This window comes from Rhinatrema bivittatum, chromosome 13, assembly GCF_901001135.1.
Source record: "Rhinatrema bivittatum chromosome 13, aRhiBiv1.1, whole genome shotgun sequence".
In the NCBI taxonomy this organism is placed as follows: domain Eukaryota; kingdom Metazoa; phylum Chordata; class Amphibia; order Gymnophiona; family Rhinatrematidae; genus Rhinatrema; species Rhinatrema bivittatum.
Genome location: NC_042627.1, coordinates 34,129,872 through 34,153,292, shown reverse-complemented (window position 1 = coordinate 34,153,292; position 23,421 = coordinate 34,129,872). Strand labels below are relative to the sequence as shown.

Sequence of the window (23,421 nt, the reverse complement as noted above, 5' to 3'; positions counted from 1 at the left end):
AGTGCAGCCCGACCTCCCACCCAGCCAGTACTACACAATAAACACGCTTAATATTACTTGTGCCAGATAATTAGCAGGAATAAAAACAAGCGAGTAAACTGGAAAATGTACACGTGCCTTTTAAAATAGCAACTTTCACACATACATGCTAGCCCCACTTTGTAATGCCCCCTGGACCGCCCTCGGTTTTCTTACATGCATATATGTGCTTGCAAAGTTAAAATACGCACATATATTTCACTTTTATAAAATACAGCATATGTGAGTAGAGGCTACTTATGTGCATATAAGCTCATTTTTATGTGCATAACATTTTGAAATTTCACCGTTAGGCATGTAAAATCACCCACACAAGTTACACCCTCGCTACAGCAAGCATAACTTTATATGGGTGAGTTTGAGCACATGACAGCACATTTATACATGGGAATTTTAAAATTTAAGGCAAAGTCTGTCTGCAAATGTTACATGTAGACATCCCCCTTACCCACAGAGTTACAAAGTCACCCTCCACAGGGGGCAGAGGTGTAAGGGTGCTTCAAGGAGTTCTCTGTGGAGACAAATCGGTTGGTGGCATTGAAGAAGCAGAAAGATTTAAGTTTTGCTTCTGCTTCTAGGATCAACTTACAAGAAATCATATGACTTACAAGAATGCAGTATTAACTAGGGATGTGAATCTTTTTTGACGATTTAAAAAAATCGTCCAATATTTTTAAAATCATCAAAAATCATTAGAGTGCGCGATACAATAGAAATTCCCCCGATTTATTGTGAAAAATCGTTAATGGGTTAGTGTCCACTAACGGGAGTTATTTGGGGGGAGGGCGGGAAAACCGGCACACCAAAACAACCCCTAAACCCACCCCGACCCTTTAAAACTAAACCCTTACCTTCCCCCACCCTCCCGAACCCCCCCAAAACATTTTACGAGTACCTGGTGGTCCAGTGGAAGCCCCGGGACCGATCTCCTGCTGGACCACCAGGGGGCTTTTGGCAAGTCTTGGGGGACCCTCCTGACCCCCACAAGACTTGCCAAAAGTCCAGCGGGGGTCCGGGAGCGACCTCCTGCACTCGGACCGTCGGCTGCCAGTATTCAAAATGGCGCCGATAGCCTTTGCCCTTACTATGTCACAGGGGCTACCGGTGCCATTGGTCAGCCCCTGTCACATGGTAGGAGCACAAGATGGTGCTGGCCATCCAGTGCTCCTACCATGTGACAGGATCCGGCCAATGGCACGGATACCCTGTCACATGGTAAGGGCAAAGGGCCATCGGCGCCATTTTGATTAGTGGCAGCCGACGGCCCGGGAGCGGGAGGATGGCCCAGAGCGGGAGATCCTTCCCGGGACCCCAACTGGATCACCAGGTACCTGTAAAAAGTTTTTGGGGAGGGTCGGGAGGGTGGGGGAAGCTAAGGGGTTAGCTTTAAAGGGTCGGGGTGGGTTTTTTGTGTATCGGCTGGGGCGCAGCTGATAAACAAAACCGCGATCGGGCCCGATGGAGAAAAACCCACATGTGAATCGGAACCGGAATCTGAACCGATTCCGGTTCCGATTCACATCTCTAGTATTAACATAGAAGAGGTAAGCAGGAGTGTGGCCTGTGCCTGATGCTGGCGCCTCATCCTAGATCTAGGCTTAGGCCCAAAGCTGGGGCATCGCCTAGGGCAGGGGTGCTCAAACCGGTCCTAGGGGGCCCCCAGCCAGTCTGGTTTTCAAGTAATCCCTAATGCATATGCATGAGAAATATTTGCATACACAGGAGGTAGTACATGCATCCACAATCAATTGTGCGAGATAATTAGCAAGTATAAAATTGCACGAAAAGTTAACACGTACTTGTGCAAATGTCTTATAAAATAGCAACTTATAGGCCTGATTTTTAACACCCCCCCCCCCGTGCATAAAAAACAAGGGTTATGTGTGCGGCCGGGCCTTGCGCGTGCTGTGCGCATTTTAGAAGAGGCCCGGCCGCGCGCGTAACCCGTTATACGCACAAGAGCCAGGCCTCTATCAAGGGGCGGTCCCAGGGGTGGAGCAAGAGGCCGCTGGTTCTGGTCAGGCCCTAAAGTAACTTGACGTAAAAAAGGCAAACCAAAAAAAAAAAAAGGGATTCAGAGGGTGGGGAGGAGAGGGGAAGGGGAAGGGGAAGGGAGGTTAGGGTAGGGGGTAAGGAAGTTCCCTCTCAGACCGCTCCTAAATTGGAGCGGTCTGGGAGGGAACTGGGGGAGCCCTGAACTTGTTGCCGCGCGAATTTGCATAATTTTTCCCCCCTTGCACGTGCCGCCCGCACATGGATTATAAAATCCGCCGGGTATGTGCGCGCGGCCCAGTATAGCCCGTGCCGGTGCGCACATGTTATAAAATTGGCGCGTCCATTTTAAAATCTACCCTTATGCATATAAATTCTTGGCCCAACCCTAAACTGCGCTTAGACTGCCCCTTTTTAACATATGCACAATAACACGAAAATATGCGCATATGTTTGGCGTTTATAAAATAGTGTGTATGCAAATACAAGCTACTTACCACACACACATATGCTAATTTTCATGCACGTAACTCTGAAAATTCACCTCATCTGCATAGTTTTGGTTGGAAAAAGTATCCACGGAAAAAGCAGGCGCAGATTTCTACTGGTACTTTTTCCTTAGGTAGTTTTCAAAGGAAAACTGGTGCAAAGAGCACAAGTAAAAAAAACACCTATGGCCTTTGCAGCAGTGCGGGCAGTATGAAACACTGACCCCATAATTTGCAGATGACATTTAATGCTGATTTTTCCTTACAGTTAGTACAAAATGATCAAAGAATGTAAACTTACCCACCACCACTTCCTCCGTTTTTGCTAAAGTGCGTGCGGGGCTCACTTGATGCTAACTTCAGTAGTTCATTCCATTCTCGTTCCCACTCTTCTTCGGTATAAACTAATCCAGACTGTGGAGAAATAAGCATGTAACTGATGGAACTCTGCACAAAAATCTAACCACATAACAGCCAAGCAATAATGTGCTTTCAGTAAGAATGTGATCATCTCCCTCTCTTCTTCCCCAGTCATAGTGACAAGACAAAGTACTATTCTGCTGCATTCATGAATGGATTTTTAAAAGTACTGCAAAAGGCAGAAAAGAAAATACAAAAGGCTGCGCTCTCCATTTGAAGATGGTGGGCCCCCACAAGCAATCCCACTCAATTCAGTGGTACTGTTTGGTGCTGCTGTGTGTCCTTGGGTGCCTGATGTTAGGATGAAACAGAGCTTAAGATATAATGACAGTTACTATACTTAAAATATACAAACTCTAGCATTTTTATTGATCTGAATTTAGAAAGCAGCTGTGGATCTTACTGCAGTAATTTCAACAAGGCTTTAATACTAGTGAATGTCAGCAGCAATACGAATCAGTACAGGATGAATACATTCACTTCAACAATGTTCAGATTCTAGGGAGCTACATTTTTTTTGAAACATGAACTGAAAAGAGCTGTTTCATTGCATTGTTTCAAAACAAAACAATAAAAGCTACTAATTAGCTTTCATTTTCATCTTGTTTTCCGTTTTATATGCATAAAATGCAACTAATACTTGCAAAATAAATTCTGTGAGTACTATTTAGATTTTGCACACAAAATCTGCAAATCTCATGCACAGAAATGGAAAATGAACCAAAATGAAAAAATAAAATGAAAACCTGAAAGATTCAGCCCCCAAACCAAAAATAAATCAGCGTGCGCACCCTTATCAGATTCTCTCTCGATTTCTCTTCCCATTACTATTGTCGTAAGATAATGGATGAGTTTAATATAATATTCTATAACAAGATGAAACAGAAAACAAGACTAATGGCATATTCATGAAGCACAAACTGAATCTACTTCCTCAGTGATAATGAGATGGCCACACAGTGCTGTGGAGAGGGATTTTGTTAATTCTTGTTTGTTTTTGTGCTGGACTTATTTTTTAATAAGTTTATGCTTATGGGTATGCAAAGATTTAAAAACAGGATGTTTATCATATTATTGTATCTTTATTTTTACTGCATGACTGTTTTCTTATTTTGTTGGACTGTTAATTGTTATGTTCTAATATGTATATGGTTTTATGTTATTTGGTTTGTATGTATTACTTATTACTTTATGAGGATCATTTTAAAAGGCATTATGCCTTCTTGTAAAACTACCCACCTGATATGTGGGGAAAAATACATGCATTCAGAGTGCATGTGCATATTTTTCCTGAAGGTGGAGTCTGGGCAGGGATTACACTTATTTGCATACTTTAGTTTTTAAAAAGTACATGCATAAATTCTGTCAGGGAAACTACCCATGCACATTAACAGATATAAATGCGTTTGGGTAGTATTCTTGTGATAATTTTTAAAGAGAAAGTATGCTCGTACTTTTGTTTTGAAAATTAGTGCAAAGTCTGTGGGTAAAAAGTAGCCATAGACTGCACCAACTGCACATGACCCCTCTATATAATCAAATATGTATTGTGCTTGTTGATTAAGTTTGTTTTTGATTGATGTTCCTCGCGTCAAACATTTTCAGGAAGCAAGGGAGGCATTTTTAAATAACTATGAAACAATTCAGAGACTTATGACTTTTCCCATACAGGTATTGCTCATCAGTTCCTTTAACTTCTATAAATCAACCCAGAGAATACAGCATTCATACACCACTTTCTGTCAGTGTATTTAAAGTAATCCTACTTCAACAAAGTTGGTAGAAAGAATACAGGTGCGTCTTGAATTAGGTTAGTTTTAGAAAAAAATGTAACAGGTGATAAACAGCAGGAGGTGAATGGGGGATGCCAGTGGTAGTAGGTGAGTTCACCTTATGCTCTTCAAATGCACCAGACTTAGAAGGTATGGAAACAAGTTGCTAAAATTGTGACTAGCCATTTCTCATCACATGAAACTTTTAGGATTGTGGAAGAATGCTGGAAAATCAAGCCACATATAGTTGGAAGCCTGCTCAGTTTTCTATAAACATTAATCATCTGCAGCTGCTCGCATGAATGTGATCAAGGCTTCTGTTAACCTCAATTCAAAGAGGGTTTTTTTCTAGCTTACAAAAATTAAAGAAATAATTCTCCATTTCTTAAAAAAAAAAACCCCAAAAAACCCCCCAAAAAACGAGAGTGTTATGATGACTTCTGAAAACAGAACATTTCTGTGTGTGATTACTTGGAATCTTTTGACTTGATTTTACCAAACAGGTAGAATTAAAGAAAAAAAAAAGGTGCCACTTTCATGAAAGACTTCTGCCACTTGCTGAATTCACATATTTAGAACAAAAAAAAATATAAACCTATTGTTGACTGTTAGGAGCAATTGAGAAGAACAAAAGGCTGATGAGAGAACACAGATTCATGACATCAATTGGGAGGAAAAGTAAACTGTGAGAGTAAAACAAAGTTGCTTACCTGTAACAGATTTTCTCTCTAGACAGCCGGACAAATCAGTCATACAAGTGGGTGACATCTTCTGACAGCGCCAAGACGGAAAAACGGGGCCGACTCGCCTCGTGCGGGGAGGGCCCCCCCCTTAACATGGCGTCTGCCGAAGGGGGGGACCCCCCCCACTACCCTACCTGCCATACGGGCGATCTTCGCGGCGGCGCGCGATTCCCCACGGGGCGGGGAGCGGCGGACGTCATCGCGCTGATGACGCGCCGGTGCCGCCGCGCACGTCGTCGACGCGATGACGTCAGCACGGGGTCTCTCGAGGGACCCAAGGGCCTTTAAAGGGCCGGCGAGCGCGGGCCTCGGCCTTTTTCCGTGCCTGCGCTCGCCGGTTCGTTGATCTGCTCGGAGGAATCGGGGAGCAGAGGCCGAACGCAATCGCGAGCGGCGGACATCCGGGAGAGCGGGCCGAAGGGGCAGGCAGTGCAGCGGACGCCCCTGGAGGCCACGAGGACCCGCAGGGAAACAAATTTAAAAGGAGCTGCCCCCTTCTCTGCGGCTTCCCGGTGCCGCGACCGAGGGCAACCTCGGCGATTCGGCCGGACATTTCAAGAGGCAGGCGGGCGTCAGCAGCAGCTTCGGGCACCACGTGGTGAGCATCGGGGCACCCTGGAGCGCGTAGAAGGGCCGGACAGAAAGGCCAGGAGGAGGAGCAGGCATCGGGTGGCAGGCAGTGAGCCAGCAAGCGCTGTGGAGCTGAGCGGCGGTGAATTGAATCCACACGGAGAGGGAGAGAGGTAGAGACAGAAGAATTCCTCCCTCGTGGAAGCCCATCCAGGTGCCAGGATAAGCACGGAGGCAGCAGAGACTCAGCGGCAGGAGGAGAAGCAGCACCGTGGTTGCTACGGGGAAGTGAGCATTGATCTGTGCGTCTTGGAGTGGCAGGCTTGCCCCGGAGGAGGGTTGCAGCAGCGCTGTGCAGGATTTAAAGGCACAGGCGACGGAAATACAAGAGGCAGACAGGACTCCCAGCACAGCTGAGCAAGGGAAGCACGTGGACAACTGGAACGCAAGGAAACGGGAGCTGACCGCAGGAGCGGACGAGGAAGCCCCAGCACCCCCCCCCCCCCCCCCCATCGTTCGGAAGCGGCAAACCGTGAGTAAACAATTGTAAGCTTTTGAATAAAGAAAGAGAGCAGTCCGGTGTGTGGTTTTGTGAGCATGCCGGGGAGAGGACCAGCGAGAGCACGGGGGGGAGCAAGGAAGAAGAGGGGTGAAGAGCCACGGGATGGACCGGAGGATCCTGCCCCAGGAAAGGGAGAGGGAGGACGAGAGGCCGGCAGGAGGCGAGGACCACTGACTAGGAGCCACAAGGGGGCACGGCCGGCGGACAAGGCCAAGAAGGTGCAGGCAAAGAAGAGTGGAGGGGGACGGCAGCAGGCGAAGCCAGTCATGGTCGAACAAGACAGCCAGCATGGACCCACGGGCTCACGGCTGGAGTCGGGGCAAGGAGGCCCACTGCAGTGGGGATGGCCCATGTGGCCTGCGGCAGGAGTGGGAGCCGTGCCACCCTCGGGAGCATCCGGCCCAGTACCAGAAACTCCGTCACAAGGTGGGCTGGGAGGAACTCAGCAAAGTGCCCAGGCATGGTTGGCCACAATGGCTAACCCTTATCAACAACATATGTACCCACCATGGTGGCAGGTGCCTCCGCCATGGTACAACCAGGCGGCCGGGGGCACGATGGCCACACAGGACAGGGTCGTCGGAGCCCAAAAGGCTTTGGAATCTACACAAGTGCGAGAGGGACAGAGCGAATCGGGACCGCAGCGCAAGAAACGAACCGCGGAGAGCGCGGCCCGCAGAGGCAAAGTCACCCCAGGGACGGAGAGTCGAGAAAGCGAGACGAGTGCTGGGGAGGACAACGAGACACAAGCGCCGGGAGGTGCAGAGGACGTGGTGGTCGGAGCGGAGGCACCCGGAGGGCGACACAGTGGAGAACGAGTCAAGGAGCGAGCGGCGAATAGAAAGGGTAATAAGAGAAGGAGGAAGGGCAGCGATTCTTCCACTGACTCGTCGGAGGACGACTCCGAAGGGAAAACAGCGCACTCAGCGGCGGGCAGGTGCACAGGAGCAGGCGCGACAGCTACCGCGGCACTGCCGCCCTTAGCGGAATTGTGGGAAAGTGTTCCGAGGGCGCTGCGCAGCAAAATAAGAAAAAGAGAGTACATAGATATATTCTCAGTATTGGAGGGAAGGAAGGGTGCGGTTGAGAGAAGGAAGAAGGGAAAAAAGGAGGAGAAAAAGGTGGGCGAAGTAAAAGTGGCAAAAAACATAGTGAATTGGGCCAGAGCATTTTTGAGGATGATTAGTGTGACGGGAAGGGCAGACCCGTCACAGTATGCGCCTATGCTTAGCTATGCAGACGCAATACTCAAAGGTTATAAGGAGTATCAAGGATGGTGCTGGTTGAATTACGACGAGCATTTTAGGGATAAAATGGAGGATAATAAGGGCATGTCATGGGGAACGCAGGACGTCGGCCTATGGCTACGGCAAATGACCAGCAAGGTCCTGGACACAAGTGGGGCACATGGGAGCGGTAAGGCGGCTAACGGGACACCAACACCGGGGAGTAATCCCTGGGGGGAAAGCAGGAATAGCAAGGACAAAGTGTGTTGGAGATACAACAAGGCAGGTTGCACATTCCACGAATGCAAATTTAGGCATATTTGCTCCTTGTGCTCCGCACCGCACCCGGCCAGCAAGTGCAGTAAGAAAGGGCAGGGGCCGGCTAGTACTCTCGGCGGGGGAGGAAAACAATAGCGTCCTCAGTAAGGCACCGTCGCCGATACACCTGGCGAACATGGTGGAATGGCTGGCGGACTACCCTAAAAGAGAAGAGGCTGCCAGGCTTAGGGAGGGCTTCAGATACGGTTTTAGGATACCATTTCAAGGGAAAATTAGGAACGCGAGATTAGGTAACGCCGTCTCTGTAGTGAGACACGCGGACATAGTACAACAGAAGGTCCTTAGAGAAATCGAATTGGGAAGGATGGTGGGTCCATTCGAGGACCCACCTTTCCGGGACATGAAGGTTTCACCGTTGGCAGTAGTGCCTAAGAAGGGGCAGGGGGAGTTCAGGCTTATTCAGAACCTGTCATATCACCCGGGCGAGTCTGTCAATGATCATCTACCGGAGGAGGCTTGCAGGGTTCAATACGCATCTTTCGATGCAGCGATCTCATTGGTAAGGCAATGCGGCCAAGGGGCTCTAATGGCCAAGGCGGACATAAAGTCCGCATTCAGATTGCTGCCCGTGCATCCCGACAGCTTCCCGCTCCTAGGTTTTCAATTCAAAGGCAGATACTACTTTGACAAGTGTATGCCCATGGGGTGTTCTATATCTTGTGCTTGTTTCGAGATGTTTAGCACATTCCTGCATTGGGCACTACAAAAAGGACAGGGAACAGCAACGTCGTCCATTATCTGGACGACTTCTTATTTGTGGGGAACGGCCTATAGGGCCACCTGTGCACAGATATAGCCGGATTTCAGGAAATGGCCCGAGATTTTTGGCGTCCCGTTGGCACAGGAAAAGACCGAAGGTCCAGCTACCACCTTATCTTTCTTAGGCATAGAGATAGACATGCTGACAATGACATCGAGACTGCCGTTGGAGAAGAAGTATGTAAGCTGCGGGACTTGCTTAGAAAGACACACTGACAGCTAGGAAGGTCACCTTTAACAGCGATGCAATCCTTGATAGGAAGCCTCAATTTCGCGACTCGGGTAATACCCATGGGAAGGGCTTTCTTAAGACGATTGGCTCAGGTAGCGACGATAGGGGTGAAGCGACCACATCATCACATTAGGATATCGAGACCAGTAAGGGCTGAAATTGTAATGTAGGCTACAATTTTTAGATAAGTTCAACGGAGTAGCAATGTGGCAGGAGGAGACAATGTCCAATAGGGACTTGGACATTTTCACGGACGCCTCGGGAGGATGGGGATTCGGGGCGTATTGCCAGGGTGCATGGTGTGCGGCGCCATGGCCGCAGGCATGGAGGGACGACGCTGGTAAGGAACATTACCTTTCTCGAGCTCTTTCCAATATTGGTAACAATCACTGTTTGGGCCCAGAAGTTGCATAAACAAGCGGATAGTTTTTTGGTGTGACAATATGGCCGTAGTAACAGTGCTGAACAAACAGGCGGCCCACTGCCCCCGGGGTAGCTGGGTTATTGAGGGAAGTGGTGCTGCAGAGCCTGCGGTTGAACATGACCCTAAGGGCCAAGCACGTGCCGGGCACACGGAACCAGGTGGCGGATGCATTATCAAGGGCTAAGTGGGCTCTCTTTCGCCAACAGGTGCCAGAGGCAGAGGCGGAGGGAGTCCCAATGCCGGAACATCTATGGCAAATTGGAACACGGTCGAGCAGGGATTGTTGAGGGCGTCTGTTGCCCCGGCGACGTGGAAAGCCTACTGCGTGGTTACGCTAAGGTGCAGGAGTTTATAGGGGGCCAGGGTGGTGCCACAGGGGTGGTGGAGGCCAACCAGATAGTCCGTTTCATATCATGGTCAAAAGAGACAGGAACGTCCAGAGGAGCGACGATCAACCAACTGGCCGGGTTTCGCCTTCTTTACCAAGGCGCAAGGTTCTGGGCGACCCTTTCAGCTTCTTCATAGTCAAGAAGATGCTAGCGGGTGTGGGCCGAGGGAGGGTAGCTTGGGAAGGCCGATATTAAAGACAGCCTATCACGCACGAGTTATTGGTCAGATTGTGGTACGCGGTGACAGCATGTTTGCACTGACCCATTTGAAGTGGGATTGCTTCAGAGCAGCCTTCTGCATAGCATTTTTTGCGGCATTAAGGGTTGGCGAGTTGGTGGCCCCATCCAAAAAGGATAAGGGCCGCAACGGGTTATTGTACGGCAACGTACAGGTGCAGGACCGGTCATGAGAATTCGGGTGCATAAATCAAAGACAGACCCAAAAAGCGAAAGGGGTCGAAATCATATTGGCAGCAGGGGGGTCGCTCGGTGACATGCCCGCGTGCGAAATTCAAACGAGCTATCTGCGATTAAGACCGGTAGGCGGGGATCACTTGCTGGTGCATAGTGATGGGGTCCCGCTGACTCGGTACCAGTTTGCAGCGGTGTTGCGCTCGGCGTTAGGAAATATAGGGTTGGACCCGAAGGATTACGGAACACATTCCTTCCAGATCGGGGTAGCGACTAGCGCGGCGCAAGCAGGTATGCCGATGGACGTAATACGTAAAATTGGACGTTGGCAATCAGCAGTTGCTAAGCATTATGTGAGGCCTGGGTTTGCGCAAATGGGTAACTAACGCATTCAATTTCACCCGCAGATGCAAGGAGCCAGAGGAGGATAGCGTGGTTAATAGGACATTCATTCGTGAGATGGGCGGCCAAAAGGGCGCAGGAAAGGCCTTACGGTGTACACTTGGGGCTGGCTCCGGAAGAAGTCACCCTGAGATGGATGGGAAGGTCAGGAATGAAATGGGAACACCTGCTGGCGGACCTGCGGCACGAAATATTCACGTCTAGGCAACCAGATGCCATAGTTATTCACCTCGGGGGCAACGACCTGGGAGCGCATACGGCTAAGCAACTGATAGAAATGATAAAAAGAGACTTAGATCTAATTAGGGATTTGGCACCAGGAACAGCCATAATCTGGTCAGATATTATTCCTAGGATTAAATGGCAGAGTAGCAAGTTATGGGGCAGGGGGTAGGAAGAAGATTAATAGACAGGTCGGCGTATGGGCACAGCAGAGGGGCATTTCACCAAATCCGGCATGAATGGGCAGACGAGCCATGCTCCGGCCTGTATAGGCCGGATTGAGGTTCATTTGTCCGACATCGGGTACGATTATTTAATAACGCCATACAGGAATCTCTTTGAGCGAGTGATTTGCAAGGTTGGGTCGCAGCATTAAGGGGGGAGCCTGCGGACAAGTGGGGCCACTGTCCCCGTCTGGTGGCGGGGGGGTACCCCGAGTCGGTAGGTTAAGGGGGGACCTCTGAGGACACGGTCAGGAGGACGGAAGTCCTCGGGAAAAGAAAGTGCGTGTATTCAGGCGTGGGCGGCCTGGAGGAATGGTCCCCTGGCTTGGTCATGGCGGGGGGCCGGTAAGATGGGTGGCGGACTGGCTTAAACGGCAAACGCCGGTTTTGACGCCCGGAATGCACTAGGTTTGAGAGCACAGACGGCTCGGGTACCGGTAATGTAATTATGTTGATTCATGTTAATTAATGTTAATAAATGCTGCGGCCTTTGTTTCACCAAAGATGGAGTGCGGTGTGGATATGTGGGCATTGGGGGGAGGAGACGGGTGTGCGGGGGGACGGCCACGGAAGTGCAGACTGCCAATGTTAAACGGGGCCGACTCGCCTCGTGCGGGGAGGGCCCCCCCCTTAACATGGCGTCTGCCGAAGGGGGGGACCCCCCCCACTACCCTACCTGCCGTACGGGGCGATCTTCGCGGCGGCGCGCGATTTCCCCAAGGGCGGGGAGCGGCGGACGTCATCACGCTGATGACGCGCCGGCGCCGCTGCGCGCTCGTCGACGCGGATGACGTCAGCACGGGGTCTCTCGAGGGACCCCAAGGGCCTTTTAAAGGGCCGGCGAGCGCGGGCCTCGGCCTTTTTCTGTGCCTGCGCTCGCCGGTTCCCCACCCACCCACCCAGAGGAATAAAGGATGCCGCAAAAGAGACGGAGTCAGTCAGAGACAAAGGGAGAAGAGAGCAAGGTACATAAGAAAGGGACTCGTCGCAGCAAGGGCGGGGGTACCCGAGTCGGTAGGTAAGGGGGGACCTCGAGGACACGGTCAGGAAGGACCGGAAGTCCTCGGGAAAAGAAAGTGCGTGTATTCAGGCGTGGGCGGCCTGGAGGAATGGTCCCCTGGCTTGGTCACGGCGGGGGGCCGGTAAGATGGTGGCGGACTGGCTTAAACGGCGGACGCCGGTTTTGACGCCCGGAATGCACTAGGTTTGAGAGCACAGACGGCTCGGGTACCGGTAATGTAATTATGTGATTCATGTTAATTAATGTTAATAAATTGCTGCGGGCCTTTGTTTCACCAAAGATGGAGTGCGGTGTGTGATATGTGGGGGATTGGGGGGACGAGACGGGTGTGCGGGGGGACGGCCACGGAAGTGCAGACTGCCAATGTTAAGCTCTCTCATAGTTCAGAAAAACCTAGAAGGTTTTCCTAAGTATGCGCAGGGGGTTCCTCACAGCTGCTACCATGTGAATCTCCTCAGTCTTTATAGTGAGCTGAACTTCAACTAAACAGGGGAGGAGGGTGGGATCGTGTGGCTGAATGTGTCCTGCCATCTATGGCAAACATCACTTAAAGGCAAGCAACTTTGCTTCTTCCGTGGACAAGCAGCATAGTGATCAGCCACACGAGTGGGGACCCTTAAGTTGTGCATTGCATGTAAGTATTTAAGTTTTTATATCAGTAGTGGAACATCAACCCGTAGTTTGATGGAGGCAAGAGGAAGAGCTGAAGGAATTAAACATTTGTCAACTGCTTGGCCAAAACTGCTATCCTGACATGGGAACTTTGCTGTTGAATGGGACTGCAAAGAGAGCTATTTGCGGTTTCTCAGTTGAAAACGTTCTTTTGCTATTTGCAGATCTAAGGAACATTCATCAGGTTGTTGCAGTTAGCAACTTAATGTGTCAGCTGCTTTTCTTTTCTGGGAAGATAGACTGCTATCAGGCACACCTTTTGTGAAATTGACCATTTCTAGGCCGTGATGAGCAATGAAGGTTTGGATACAAAACCAAGTGGCAGCTCTGCAGATTTCTTCTACGGAAGTAGAGTGAAGATGAGCTAAGGATGTTGCTGTAGTCCTGACTTGACTGGCTTTTATCTTACTTTGTTGATGTCCTGATTAATTATAATAAAAAGGAATGCAATCAGAAAGTCATGTGAAAAAAGTTTGTTTTGTGCCTGAAAATCCTTGTTTGACTGGGTCGAAGGAGATGAATTTGAATTTCTGTAAGCCTTTCCTCCCTCCAAACAGAAAATGACCAACGCAAGGTATGAAGAGCCGGTTCACCTATACTGGCGTGTGGTCTCAGAAAAAAAGTTGGTAATACAATTGACTGATTCAAGTAAAACAGAGACAACTTTTCGGTATAAATTTAGGATGAGTTTTCAAAACAACTCTGTTGAAAATTTGGGTACACGGAGAGTATGAGATTAGCACATGTAACTTAACGCTGTGGACAGAAGTTACAGCTATCAAGAATAAAACCTTTCACGAAAGACATTTTCGCTCTGCTGTGGTTAGAGACTCAAAGGGTGCTTTCATGAGCTCAGCGAGGATTATATTTAGATCCCAAGAAGTAGGAGGATCTCTAACCTGGAGGACAAAGATGATTTAGATCTTTCATGAATCTGGCAACTGTAGATTGCCGAGAAATAGGAATTCCTTCTGAATTTTGTGGTATATTCCTATAGCACAACGATGAACTCTGACCGAATTTGTTTTGAATCCTGATTTGGAAAGGCTTTGACAGGTATTCAAGCAGGAGGGGGCTTGGACATTGAAAAAGGGACCCGTGTGTGCCAAACAGAAAATCCTTTCCTTTTAAAGTTGTAAGATCTTCCAGTAGAGCATTTTCTTTATGCTAGAATAACCTTACTCACTTCTATAAGTAGTTGCAAAGAAGAGACTAGCTGACTTATAACATCCATGCAGTCAGAGCCAAAGACTGAAGGTTCAGATGGAGAAGATTTCCATTGTACTGAGTGATAAGGGATGGGAATATGTTTAACTTTATTAGCTGTTGAACAGCAAGCCACAGAACCCAAATTTGACATGGCTAAAAAGGGGCTATCAAAACATTTCTCTTATTAATTTATGAATTGTCTTGGCTTTGAAAGGAATCAGGGAAAAAGCATCAATGATTGAAAAAGCATCTGTCACTAGACTTTTTTGCTGGGTTTTTTTTTTGTTTGTTTGTTTTTTAATAATAGATGGGAACTTTGTGGTTCATTGGGTTGTCACGGATGTGAGGCCTTGGGATGTGGCATGCTTTGTGCAGCATATCCAGCTTTTACAGGGACTGGAACCGGAGAGCTTCGACTATATCAGCCCTATTTCCCGCAGGTTGAGTCTTTGGGTTCCAGGGGCTGGCAGGGCTTAAGCAAAAGTACTGTAAGGAGTGGTCAGTAGAAGTCAAGATGCGGGCAGTGGTCAAGGCTAGCAGCAAGTAGACAGTATCTGGCTTCAACCTAAGTTTTGGGGCAGGCAGTGAGCAGTTAGTATTCAGATCTAAGCTGGGGTCAAGGCAGGCAGCAGTCCAGAAGCAAGGTCAGTATCCGAAGCTGAGGTCAATGCTAGGAATCAAGCCAAGACAGACAAACAAGACACTGAGGTCCAAGACAAAGCAGTGCAGACAGGGCAAGGGCATGAACAAGGCAAGGCAATAAGGTACGGTAAAGAGGCAGGCACAGGGACTGCAAGACAAGACAGGTACATGAACAGGAAAAGCTAGACAAGGAACCGGGAGTAGCAACATGCAATGCAAGGCAGGAGGACCTGTTACTGAGGCATCTGGTAGAAGTATGATTGGAGCTTACCCAGCTGTGCTGATGACATCATGATGTGTCATCAGTCTCTTTCCCACTGCAGGGTCTTGAAATCTGCAGCAAGTGCATGCACGCACATGGGTGTGTGTGTGGGGCTGGGAGCATGCTGGCTGCGTCCTTGCTGTGAGGGGAGTCTAACATCATCCTGCAGGGTTCGGGGTAAGTGCGGCTGGTTGCAGGGCCTTCCCATGGCTGGCCAGAATGTTACAATGGGCCTGCAAAGAGATCTATTTGCGGTTCTCCAAAGTTGAAACAGTTCTTTCGCTATTCATTGGCCCAATGACCATTCATGTGGTTGATGTTGATGTCTTAATGTGTCGGCTATCTGGTGTTGTTTTGCAAGAACAAACTGCTATCAGATACATCTTTTGTGAAACTGCATATTTCCATATCTTGAAGGGTTCTTCACAAAGGTGGAAAGAACCTGTTCCTCCATATTTGTAAATGTATTGCTATTTGGTTGCTATTTTAGTTACCCCACTACTTTTTTCCCTAGCAATTAAACACTTTCAAAGCATTGAATATTGCTCTCAACTCTAATTGGTTTATGTGGAGCAATTTCTCTTGTGGCGATTAAATCTGAGAATGAAGGTTGTTGGGATGGCTCCCCATCCTTGATTGGAGGCATCCGTTGCTTATAAGAACATAAGAAATTGCCATGCTGGGTTAGACAAGGGTCCATCAAGTCCAACATCCTGTTTCCAACAGAGCCAAACCAGGCCACAAGATCTTGGCAAGTACCCAAAACACTAAGAAGATCCCATGCTACTGATTTGCCTAGTAATAGAGCAGAGGCCATTCCCTAAGTCAACATGATTAATAGCAGTTAATGGACTTCTCCTCAAAGAACTTATCCAACCTTTTTTTAAACCCAGCTACATTAACTGCACTAACAACATCCCCTGGCAACAAATTCCAGAGCTTAATTGTGCGTTGAGTGACAAAGAATTTTTCTCGTTAGTCTTAAATGTGCTACTTGCTAACTTCATGGAGTGCCCCTCTAGTCCTTCTATTATCCGAAAGTATAAATAACCAAATCACATCTACTCGATCAAGACCTCTCAGGATTTTAAAGACCTCTATTCATATCCCCCCCCCTCAGCTATCTCTTGTCCAACTGAACAGCCCTAACCTCTCCAGCCTTTGCTCATAGGGGAGCTGTTTCATCCCCTTTTATCATGTTGGTTGCCCTTCTCTGTACCTTCTCCATCACAACTATATCTTTTTTGAGATGCGGCGACCAGAATTGTACACAGTATTCAAGGTGCGGTCTTCACCATGGAGCGATACAGAGGCATTATGACATTTTCTCTTTTATTAACTATTCCCTTCCTAATAATTCCTAACATTCTGTTTGCTTTTTTGACTGCTGCAGCACACTGATTCGATGATTTCAAAGTATTATCCACAATGATGGGCCCAAAAAACAGCAGGGTAGGCGATCCAGTGAAGCCGTAAGGAAATAACAAAATGGTGGATGCCACAAAAGAGTCTTTTTCTATCTTTAATCAAGGAGACGTGAAATATCATGTACAAATGCCCGACTCTGGCGAAACTCGCCAGAGTCGGGCATTTGTACATGATATTCACGTCTCCTTGATTAAAGATATAAAAAGACTCTTTTGTGGCATCCACCATTTTGTTATTATCCACAATGATGCCTAGATCTCTTTCCTGTGGTGGTAGCTCCTAATATGGAACCTAACATCGTGTAACTACAGCAAGGGTTATTTTTCCCTATATGCAACCACCTTGCACTTGTCCACATTAAATTTCATCTGCCATTTGGATGCCCAATCTTCAGTCTCGCAAAATCCAGTTGATAATGGTTGAAAAAATTGTCCTTCCAACAGATTGAGAGCTTCACCACCAGGTTAGATATGCATTGAGGATGTTGAATATATGCATCTTGTACAATAGTGGTTGTAGATGCTGGTTCCATTGAAAGTTTAAATTTTATTGAACTTGTCAATATAACTATTGACTGCGATGTTAAATTTAAAAAGTACATTGCTACAAAATTAAGAGGACTTATTATAAACTGCTGGTTCTACCAACGATTTGAAACCATTACTAGACCATAACGACTTTCGATCTGTATTGCAGGGCAGGCTCTCATACTTACATCCTTAGACTACTGTAATTCTATGTTATTAGGTCTGCCACAATCCTCGCTATGACCACTTCAGGTGTTGCAGAATGCTGCGGCTAGGGTATTAACGAACCACAACAAAACGGGATCGTATCACTCCAATATTGATTAGCCTCCATTGGCTCCAGATTGCTCAAAGAATTCTATATAAAACTTGTTTGCATCATTCATAAGGCCATCTATGGACATAAAACTGACTGGCTAAATTTTTCTATTCGCATGCACACTCCTCATAGATCATTAAGATCCGCCAATAAAGGGCTTCTTTATGTCCCTTCAATAAATACCGCACATTTGGCCTTAGTCCGAGACAGAGTAATCTCTTTCGCAGGCCCAAGCAACTGGAACACCTTGCCAGCTGAGTTGCGACTTGAACCTGAGCTAAAGAGATTCAAGAAAGGGTTGAAAACATGGCTCTTTTAGCAAGCCTTTATAGATAAGCCACAAGCATAGTTTTAAATTAAGAACTAATTACCTCTGATTACTGTACTGCATATTTAAATTTTTTTAATTGTGTTATATTTTGTACTGTATTTGTTCCTTGACCGATGTATTTTAATGTTTCTTAAGGTCTTTTTACACTGTTGTGATGTGATTATGAATGACGGTATATAAAATCTTTTAAATAAAAATAAAACGGAGACATGCAAACAGTGTAACAAACTTTTGCTGCCATATGGCCTAGCATTTTTATGAAGAATTGGGCCCAAACTTTCCGTTGTTTGGAAAGAGACGATTATTTCCATTAGATTGTGTAATCTCTAAGGGAGAAATGCCTTTCCCCGAGATCAAATTAGATGCTTTCCACATTCCTCTGCCTCATATAATACTGGAATAAAACAAACCACTGTCTCTGTAAGAAGCTGCTGGGCCATGTCTTGTAGCTTTTATACAGAATTATAGATATGGGGTTAATTTTCAATGACTTACGCATGTTAAAATTTAATTTCTACTCTTGTAAAATGCTATTTTTATAAACCTCAACAATTGTACTAGGCACCTAATTAAGGTATCTAAATCTAAGCACATGATCTGCATTTCTAAATTTAGGAACATAAGTTTTAGATCCCTAAATTTAGGTGAATTTTCAGCTGAAAATTTAGGATCCTACCTTAAGAACTAAATATGTTTTTAAATTGATTTCACAGAGAGAGAGAGAGAATTATGAATCTATATATATAATATATATATATTATATATATATATATATATATATATATATATATATACATACACACACACACACACACACATACAATTATATTCTAGTTCAGTGGATCTCAAACCAGACCTCAGTCTGGTTTTCAGGATACCCTTATTTATTTATTTATTTATTTATTATTATTTTTTATTTATTTATTTTTGTATTCTAACATATGTCATGCGTATTTAATGCATATGCATGAGATATGTTAGAATACAAATCCATAAGGGATATTCTGAAGACCAGACTGGTCGAGCAGTCCCTGAGGACTATACTAATCTATCTCAGTGTGCTAGTGACATACTGAAAACATTCTATCTTTGATACTATGGTTTGATTCCATCAAAACTGCATGATGAACTAAAGAGACTTATGTTGAACTCCTTGAGTCAAGTTAATTCAGTTTACCGATTACAGTTTAATTTTCAGTCTCATGGACTCTAATGCACCGGATAATGTACAAAAATCAAAAGGGTAAAACAGAGGGATGAGAAGAGAATGATTCTCCTCATTGTTAGTTTACTAGTTCAGTGCCTTCATCTTGACCTATCAGAGATCTTTGATTTTCAGATTGGATTGGGGTCTCTAGGTTAATGCTCCCAGAATTAGACAGGTGGATTATATCTCAGGGGAAATGCTCTTTGTCTCAATTCAAATGCATTTATTGGACAACCCTTGTACTGCTGTAGAGTACGTATCAGTAGGAGATCAGTGGTGGTAGGAAAGGGGTGGTAGATTTCTACTTTTAGTTACACCGCTCTCAAAACTTTTTATTCCGGCTGACTGTTCAATAATCCTTGATAGAGGGCTATTTTCAAAGCCATTTTGGGGAGTAAAGCAGCAGTTTAGGTGCAGACATGGGCTCTTTGAAAACTGCCCACCCTCAAGACGGGTAAAAATCGTGTGGGGGAAGGGGGTTTTGCAACATGTAGAATTTTAGCCGCATTGCTTGGAAGCTTGCCCATGGATGGGGTTAGGTTAGAGGAGGAAACAAGGAAGTCTGTATTCAGTCACTGTCTGGATAGCAAAGTTATCTGGATAAATTTATCTGGCTAACTTTGGAGGGATATTCAGTGGTATGGCCTCACTACTAAATATAGTCGGCTAACTTTAGAACAGTTGTTTGGCCTGATCCTACTTAGCTGGCTAACTTTGACTAACAGAGTTAGCCAGGTAACTTAGCAAGTTAACTCAACTCCTCCCAGTTATAACCCCCGAAACACCCCTAACTTATTTGGCTTAATTCTAGATAGTTATCTTATTAGCCAGCTAGGATTTAGCCAGATAATTTCTGAGCTATCCAGCTAAATGCTTTTGACTATGGACCTCAACATGCATAGCTTTGGATTTTCAAAATTTTACATATTGTTTTGGCTGGAAGAAGTACCCACAGAAAAAGTAGGTGCAAATCTTTGCGGGTACTTTTTCTCAAGGCAATTTGCTAAGAGAAAGCAAGCTCGTAATTTCTCTTTGAAAATTGGTTCAAAGCCCATTTGGCAAAAATACCTGAAGAGTTTGCACCAATGCGGCCAGTTTTGAAAATTGAACCCATAAAGTTCATAAGCATTGAATTGGCTAGAGGTATGCATTACTGCATGCGTACGACTAGGATATCCTTCCCCCAAGAATAACAAATAATCCATCTTACTGTTTAAATTCTGGACACCACAGTTTCATCCAGCATCTTCCAATAATAGATCTTTGTGATAACCCTAGGATAATTTATTATGATCATTAATATCTACTAATTGGCAGCGGCATCTTGATGGAGTAGTATAACAAATTTGCTAGAACACTTTCATTCATACAACATATAATCAGAACGGACCTTCTGGGTAAGATATCTTAGTCAGAAGCACACTGGGAGTATTAGCAAATTTAAGCAGCATCGTATTTAATCAACCCCACAGTACTCTAATTCATATCTACGTCCAGAGAGTATATTAAACTAGAATTTCATGAACTAAATGAGAATATGTTTAGTAGTTAAGATTTACAAACCTCTTTATTCTGCTGTGTTTGCTGCCATCTCCACCTCCTTTTCAGTGCTTCCCTTTCTGCTCCACTTCTCATCATAGTGTACAGTGCCTTCCGCAAAACAAGGTCCCGGTCATGAAACCCCCACATGCCTGTGACATAAAAGCTTATTTCAGAACCCTCAGGAAATTAAACAGAGGTCTGGTGGTACAGGAGAAGGGACAAGAACACTGAAGAATCAAGGCTTGATTATCGAAAACTCCGAGCAGGGCTATAACCCCAGCATTCTAGAAGAGTATTCAAGCAATTAAACTGGACAGTAAAGGGGCGATTTCATATCTGCCCCCATAGATCCATGTGTATTGTACCTGCATCATTTCTTAAAGGGTAAGTGCAAGCACAATTTTCCTTCGAAAACTGTTCCAGAAAAAGCTACCAACACAGACTTGCACCTTTGCCTTTTCTGCGGGTATATTTTCCTTTCAAATCTAATCTATACGTGTTCCCCTCCATCGCCCTAACCATGTCCCTGAGCCCACCTACTTTTTGCCCGGTAAAAGTATGCATTGGGATCAACAATATGCATAGTTTTACCCAGGTAAGGGGTGGGCACTTTTCAAGCAGCCAATTTGCTCAGGTCATTCTCCAATCCCTGTAATCTCCGGTCATTCTTTGCCTTTAGTGCTCCTGCAAAAAGGTCAAGTAGCAGCCTTTCTGCCCTACTTTGTCTGCTTAGATACTAGAGTCTTAGTTAAGAGATGGTTTCCAGGCAGGAGTTAAATTCATGCGCCTCTTTTGACCTTCTTGGATCATTACAACATGCTCCTATTATTGTAATTTTGTGGCACCAGAAAACATGTAAGCTACAGTTGCTTGTAAACACTTTGCCTCTATTGCAGCACTTAACTTCTCAGAGACAAACTTACAAGCGCCAGCTGCTTCTGAGCTTGCTTTTCCTGCAACCAGTGGCTACTTTTTAAATGCTGTACCCTTTTTCCTAGCAGCTCAGTCCAAAAATATATACAAGTAGCAGGCTTTAAAGACTTGCTTTATCATGAAAGTTCAGTTAAAAAAAAAACAAACAAACCTGCTCAGACTTTTAGCTAACTTCCTATGGTGAATCACTGCCTCTCACCACCTTTCCTTTTGGCAACACACCTGTGACATCAATGTTGTGGTGGGAGTTTCCACCCTCAGAGCCCTCCCTAAATGACATTCCCCCTCCAGAAATGCCGAGGCTACCAAACATCCTCTCTGGTCTGCATAGGGAACATACACCCCTCCTCACTCTAGTAAATCAGTAAATTACTCAGGTAAATAGCTTCTGAAACTTGCCTCCATTTCAATTCCTAACCCTTGCTATCAACAATCTTCCATTCCCCGCCCCCCCCCCCCTTCTGCCTCCTCCTCATACAGATAGACTTGGCTTAATGGGGGAGAGACAGCATGGATTTAACAAGGACAAGTCTTCCTTACCAATCTATTAGAATTCTTTGAAGGTACAAAATAAGCATGTGGATAAGGGTGAACTGCTCAACATGGTGTATCTGGATTTTAAGCAGGCATTTTACAGTTTTTCATGAAAAGGCTCCTCAGGAAACTAAAGTGTCATGAGATAGGAGGCAATGTCACTGGTTCAAAGATAGGAAAATAAAATAGAATTATAAGATCAGTTTTCCCAAAGGACAGAGGGAGAAAACAGAATGCTCCAGGGATGTGTACTGGGATCAGTGTTCAACAAAATTCATTAATGATCTGGAAAAGGGAGTAATGAGCGCATTGATCAAATCTGCAGATGGCAGAAAATAATTCCGAGTAATTGAAACACAAGCAGACTGTGAGGAAATGCAGAAAGACCTTGCAAGGCTGGAAAACTAGAAATCTAAATGGCAGGTGAATTTTAATGTAGATAATTGTAAAGTAATGCACATATGTTTAGAATTTTTTCCCTATGTATACAATGCTGGGTTCCACATTAGGTCAGAGTTCAACAGCAGTCAAAAATGCAAATACACTATTATTCAGAAAGGAACTGAGAATATCATGTTTCTTTATAAATAAGTTGAGACTACACCTTGAGCATTGTGTGCAGTTCTGGGTGCCCCATCTTAAAAAAGATATAGCACAACTAGCAAAAATGATAAAAGGCATTGAATGCTCCCCTATGAAGAAAGATTAAAGCTAGGGCCGGCGCTAGCTCATATGCTGTCCCATGCTAACAATTAGCCGAGTTGCTTACCTGTAACAGGTGTTCTCCTAAGTCAGCAGGATGGTAGTCCTCACATATGGGTGAATCCCTAGCTACAGGCTGCTCTCTAGCCCATAAGGGGACCAACAAGCACCAACCAGGTGCCAACAGGCACAACCACCACAGTGCTGTTGGTAACAGAGGGGGAGACAGCCTGAACCCAAGCAATGGGCCCTAGGCAGGGACAGTGGGGGGTTCTACACCTCAAAGAGTTTCCGGCGGACAGACTGGATGAACCTAGACAGTAGTGTGAAGTGAATGTGTGGAAAGAACTCCATGTTGCAACCTTGCAAATCTTCTCCATGGGAACTGCTCGCAAGTGGGCCACCAACATTGCCATGGCTCTGACAGAATAAGCTTTGACATGACCCCCAAGACATAGTACCACCTGGGAGATGCCGGTGCCGGAATCGGTTCCAGTTTCAGTTTCGTGGACCATCGGGAAATTCTGTTTCCCGCGGTGCGAATGGTTGTTGTTTTTTTTTTTTTTTTAATCGGCTGCGCCCGATTTGAAAACAAAAAACCCACCCCGACCCTTTAAATCAAATTTTTTAGAATCCCCCACCTTCCCGACCCCCCAAAAACTTTTCTAAAGTACCTGGTGGTCCAGCGGGTGTCCTGGGAGTGATCTCCTGCTCTTGGGCTGTCAGCTGCCACTAATCAAAATGGCGTCGATGGCCCTTTGCCCTTACCATGTGACGGGGCTACCGGGTGCCACTGGCCGGCCCCTGTCACATGGTAGGAGCAACGGATGGGGGGATTCTAAATAATGAGATTTACAGGGTCAGGGTGGGTTTGGGGG

At 46.0% G+C, this 23,421-nt stretch overlaps 1 protein-coding gene across 1 annotated transcript in view; it reads right to left on the bottom strand.

Moving 5' to 3' along the window:
• The window catches only part of OTUD7A (OTU deubiquitinase 7A), a 311,705-nt gene that overhangs the window by 155,398 nt on the left and 132,886 nt on the right, over nt 1-23,421 (bottom strand). Inside the window, exons 6-7 of the mRNA XM_029575217.1 lie at nt 20,396-20,523; nt 2,821-2,933 (exon numbers count right to left, since the gene is read on the bottom strand). Coding sequence (XP_029431077.1) covers nt 2,821-2,933; nt 20,396-20,523 — 241 coding nt within the window. The remainder of the gene's footprint in view (nt 1-2,820; nt 2,934-20,395; nt 20,524-23,421) is intronic.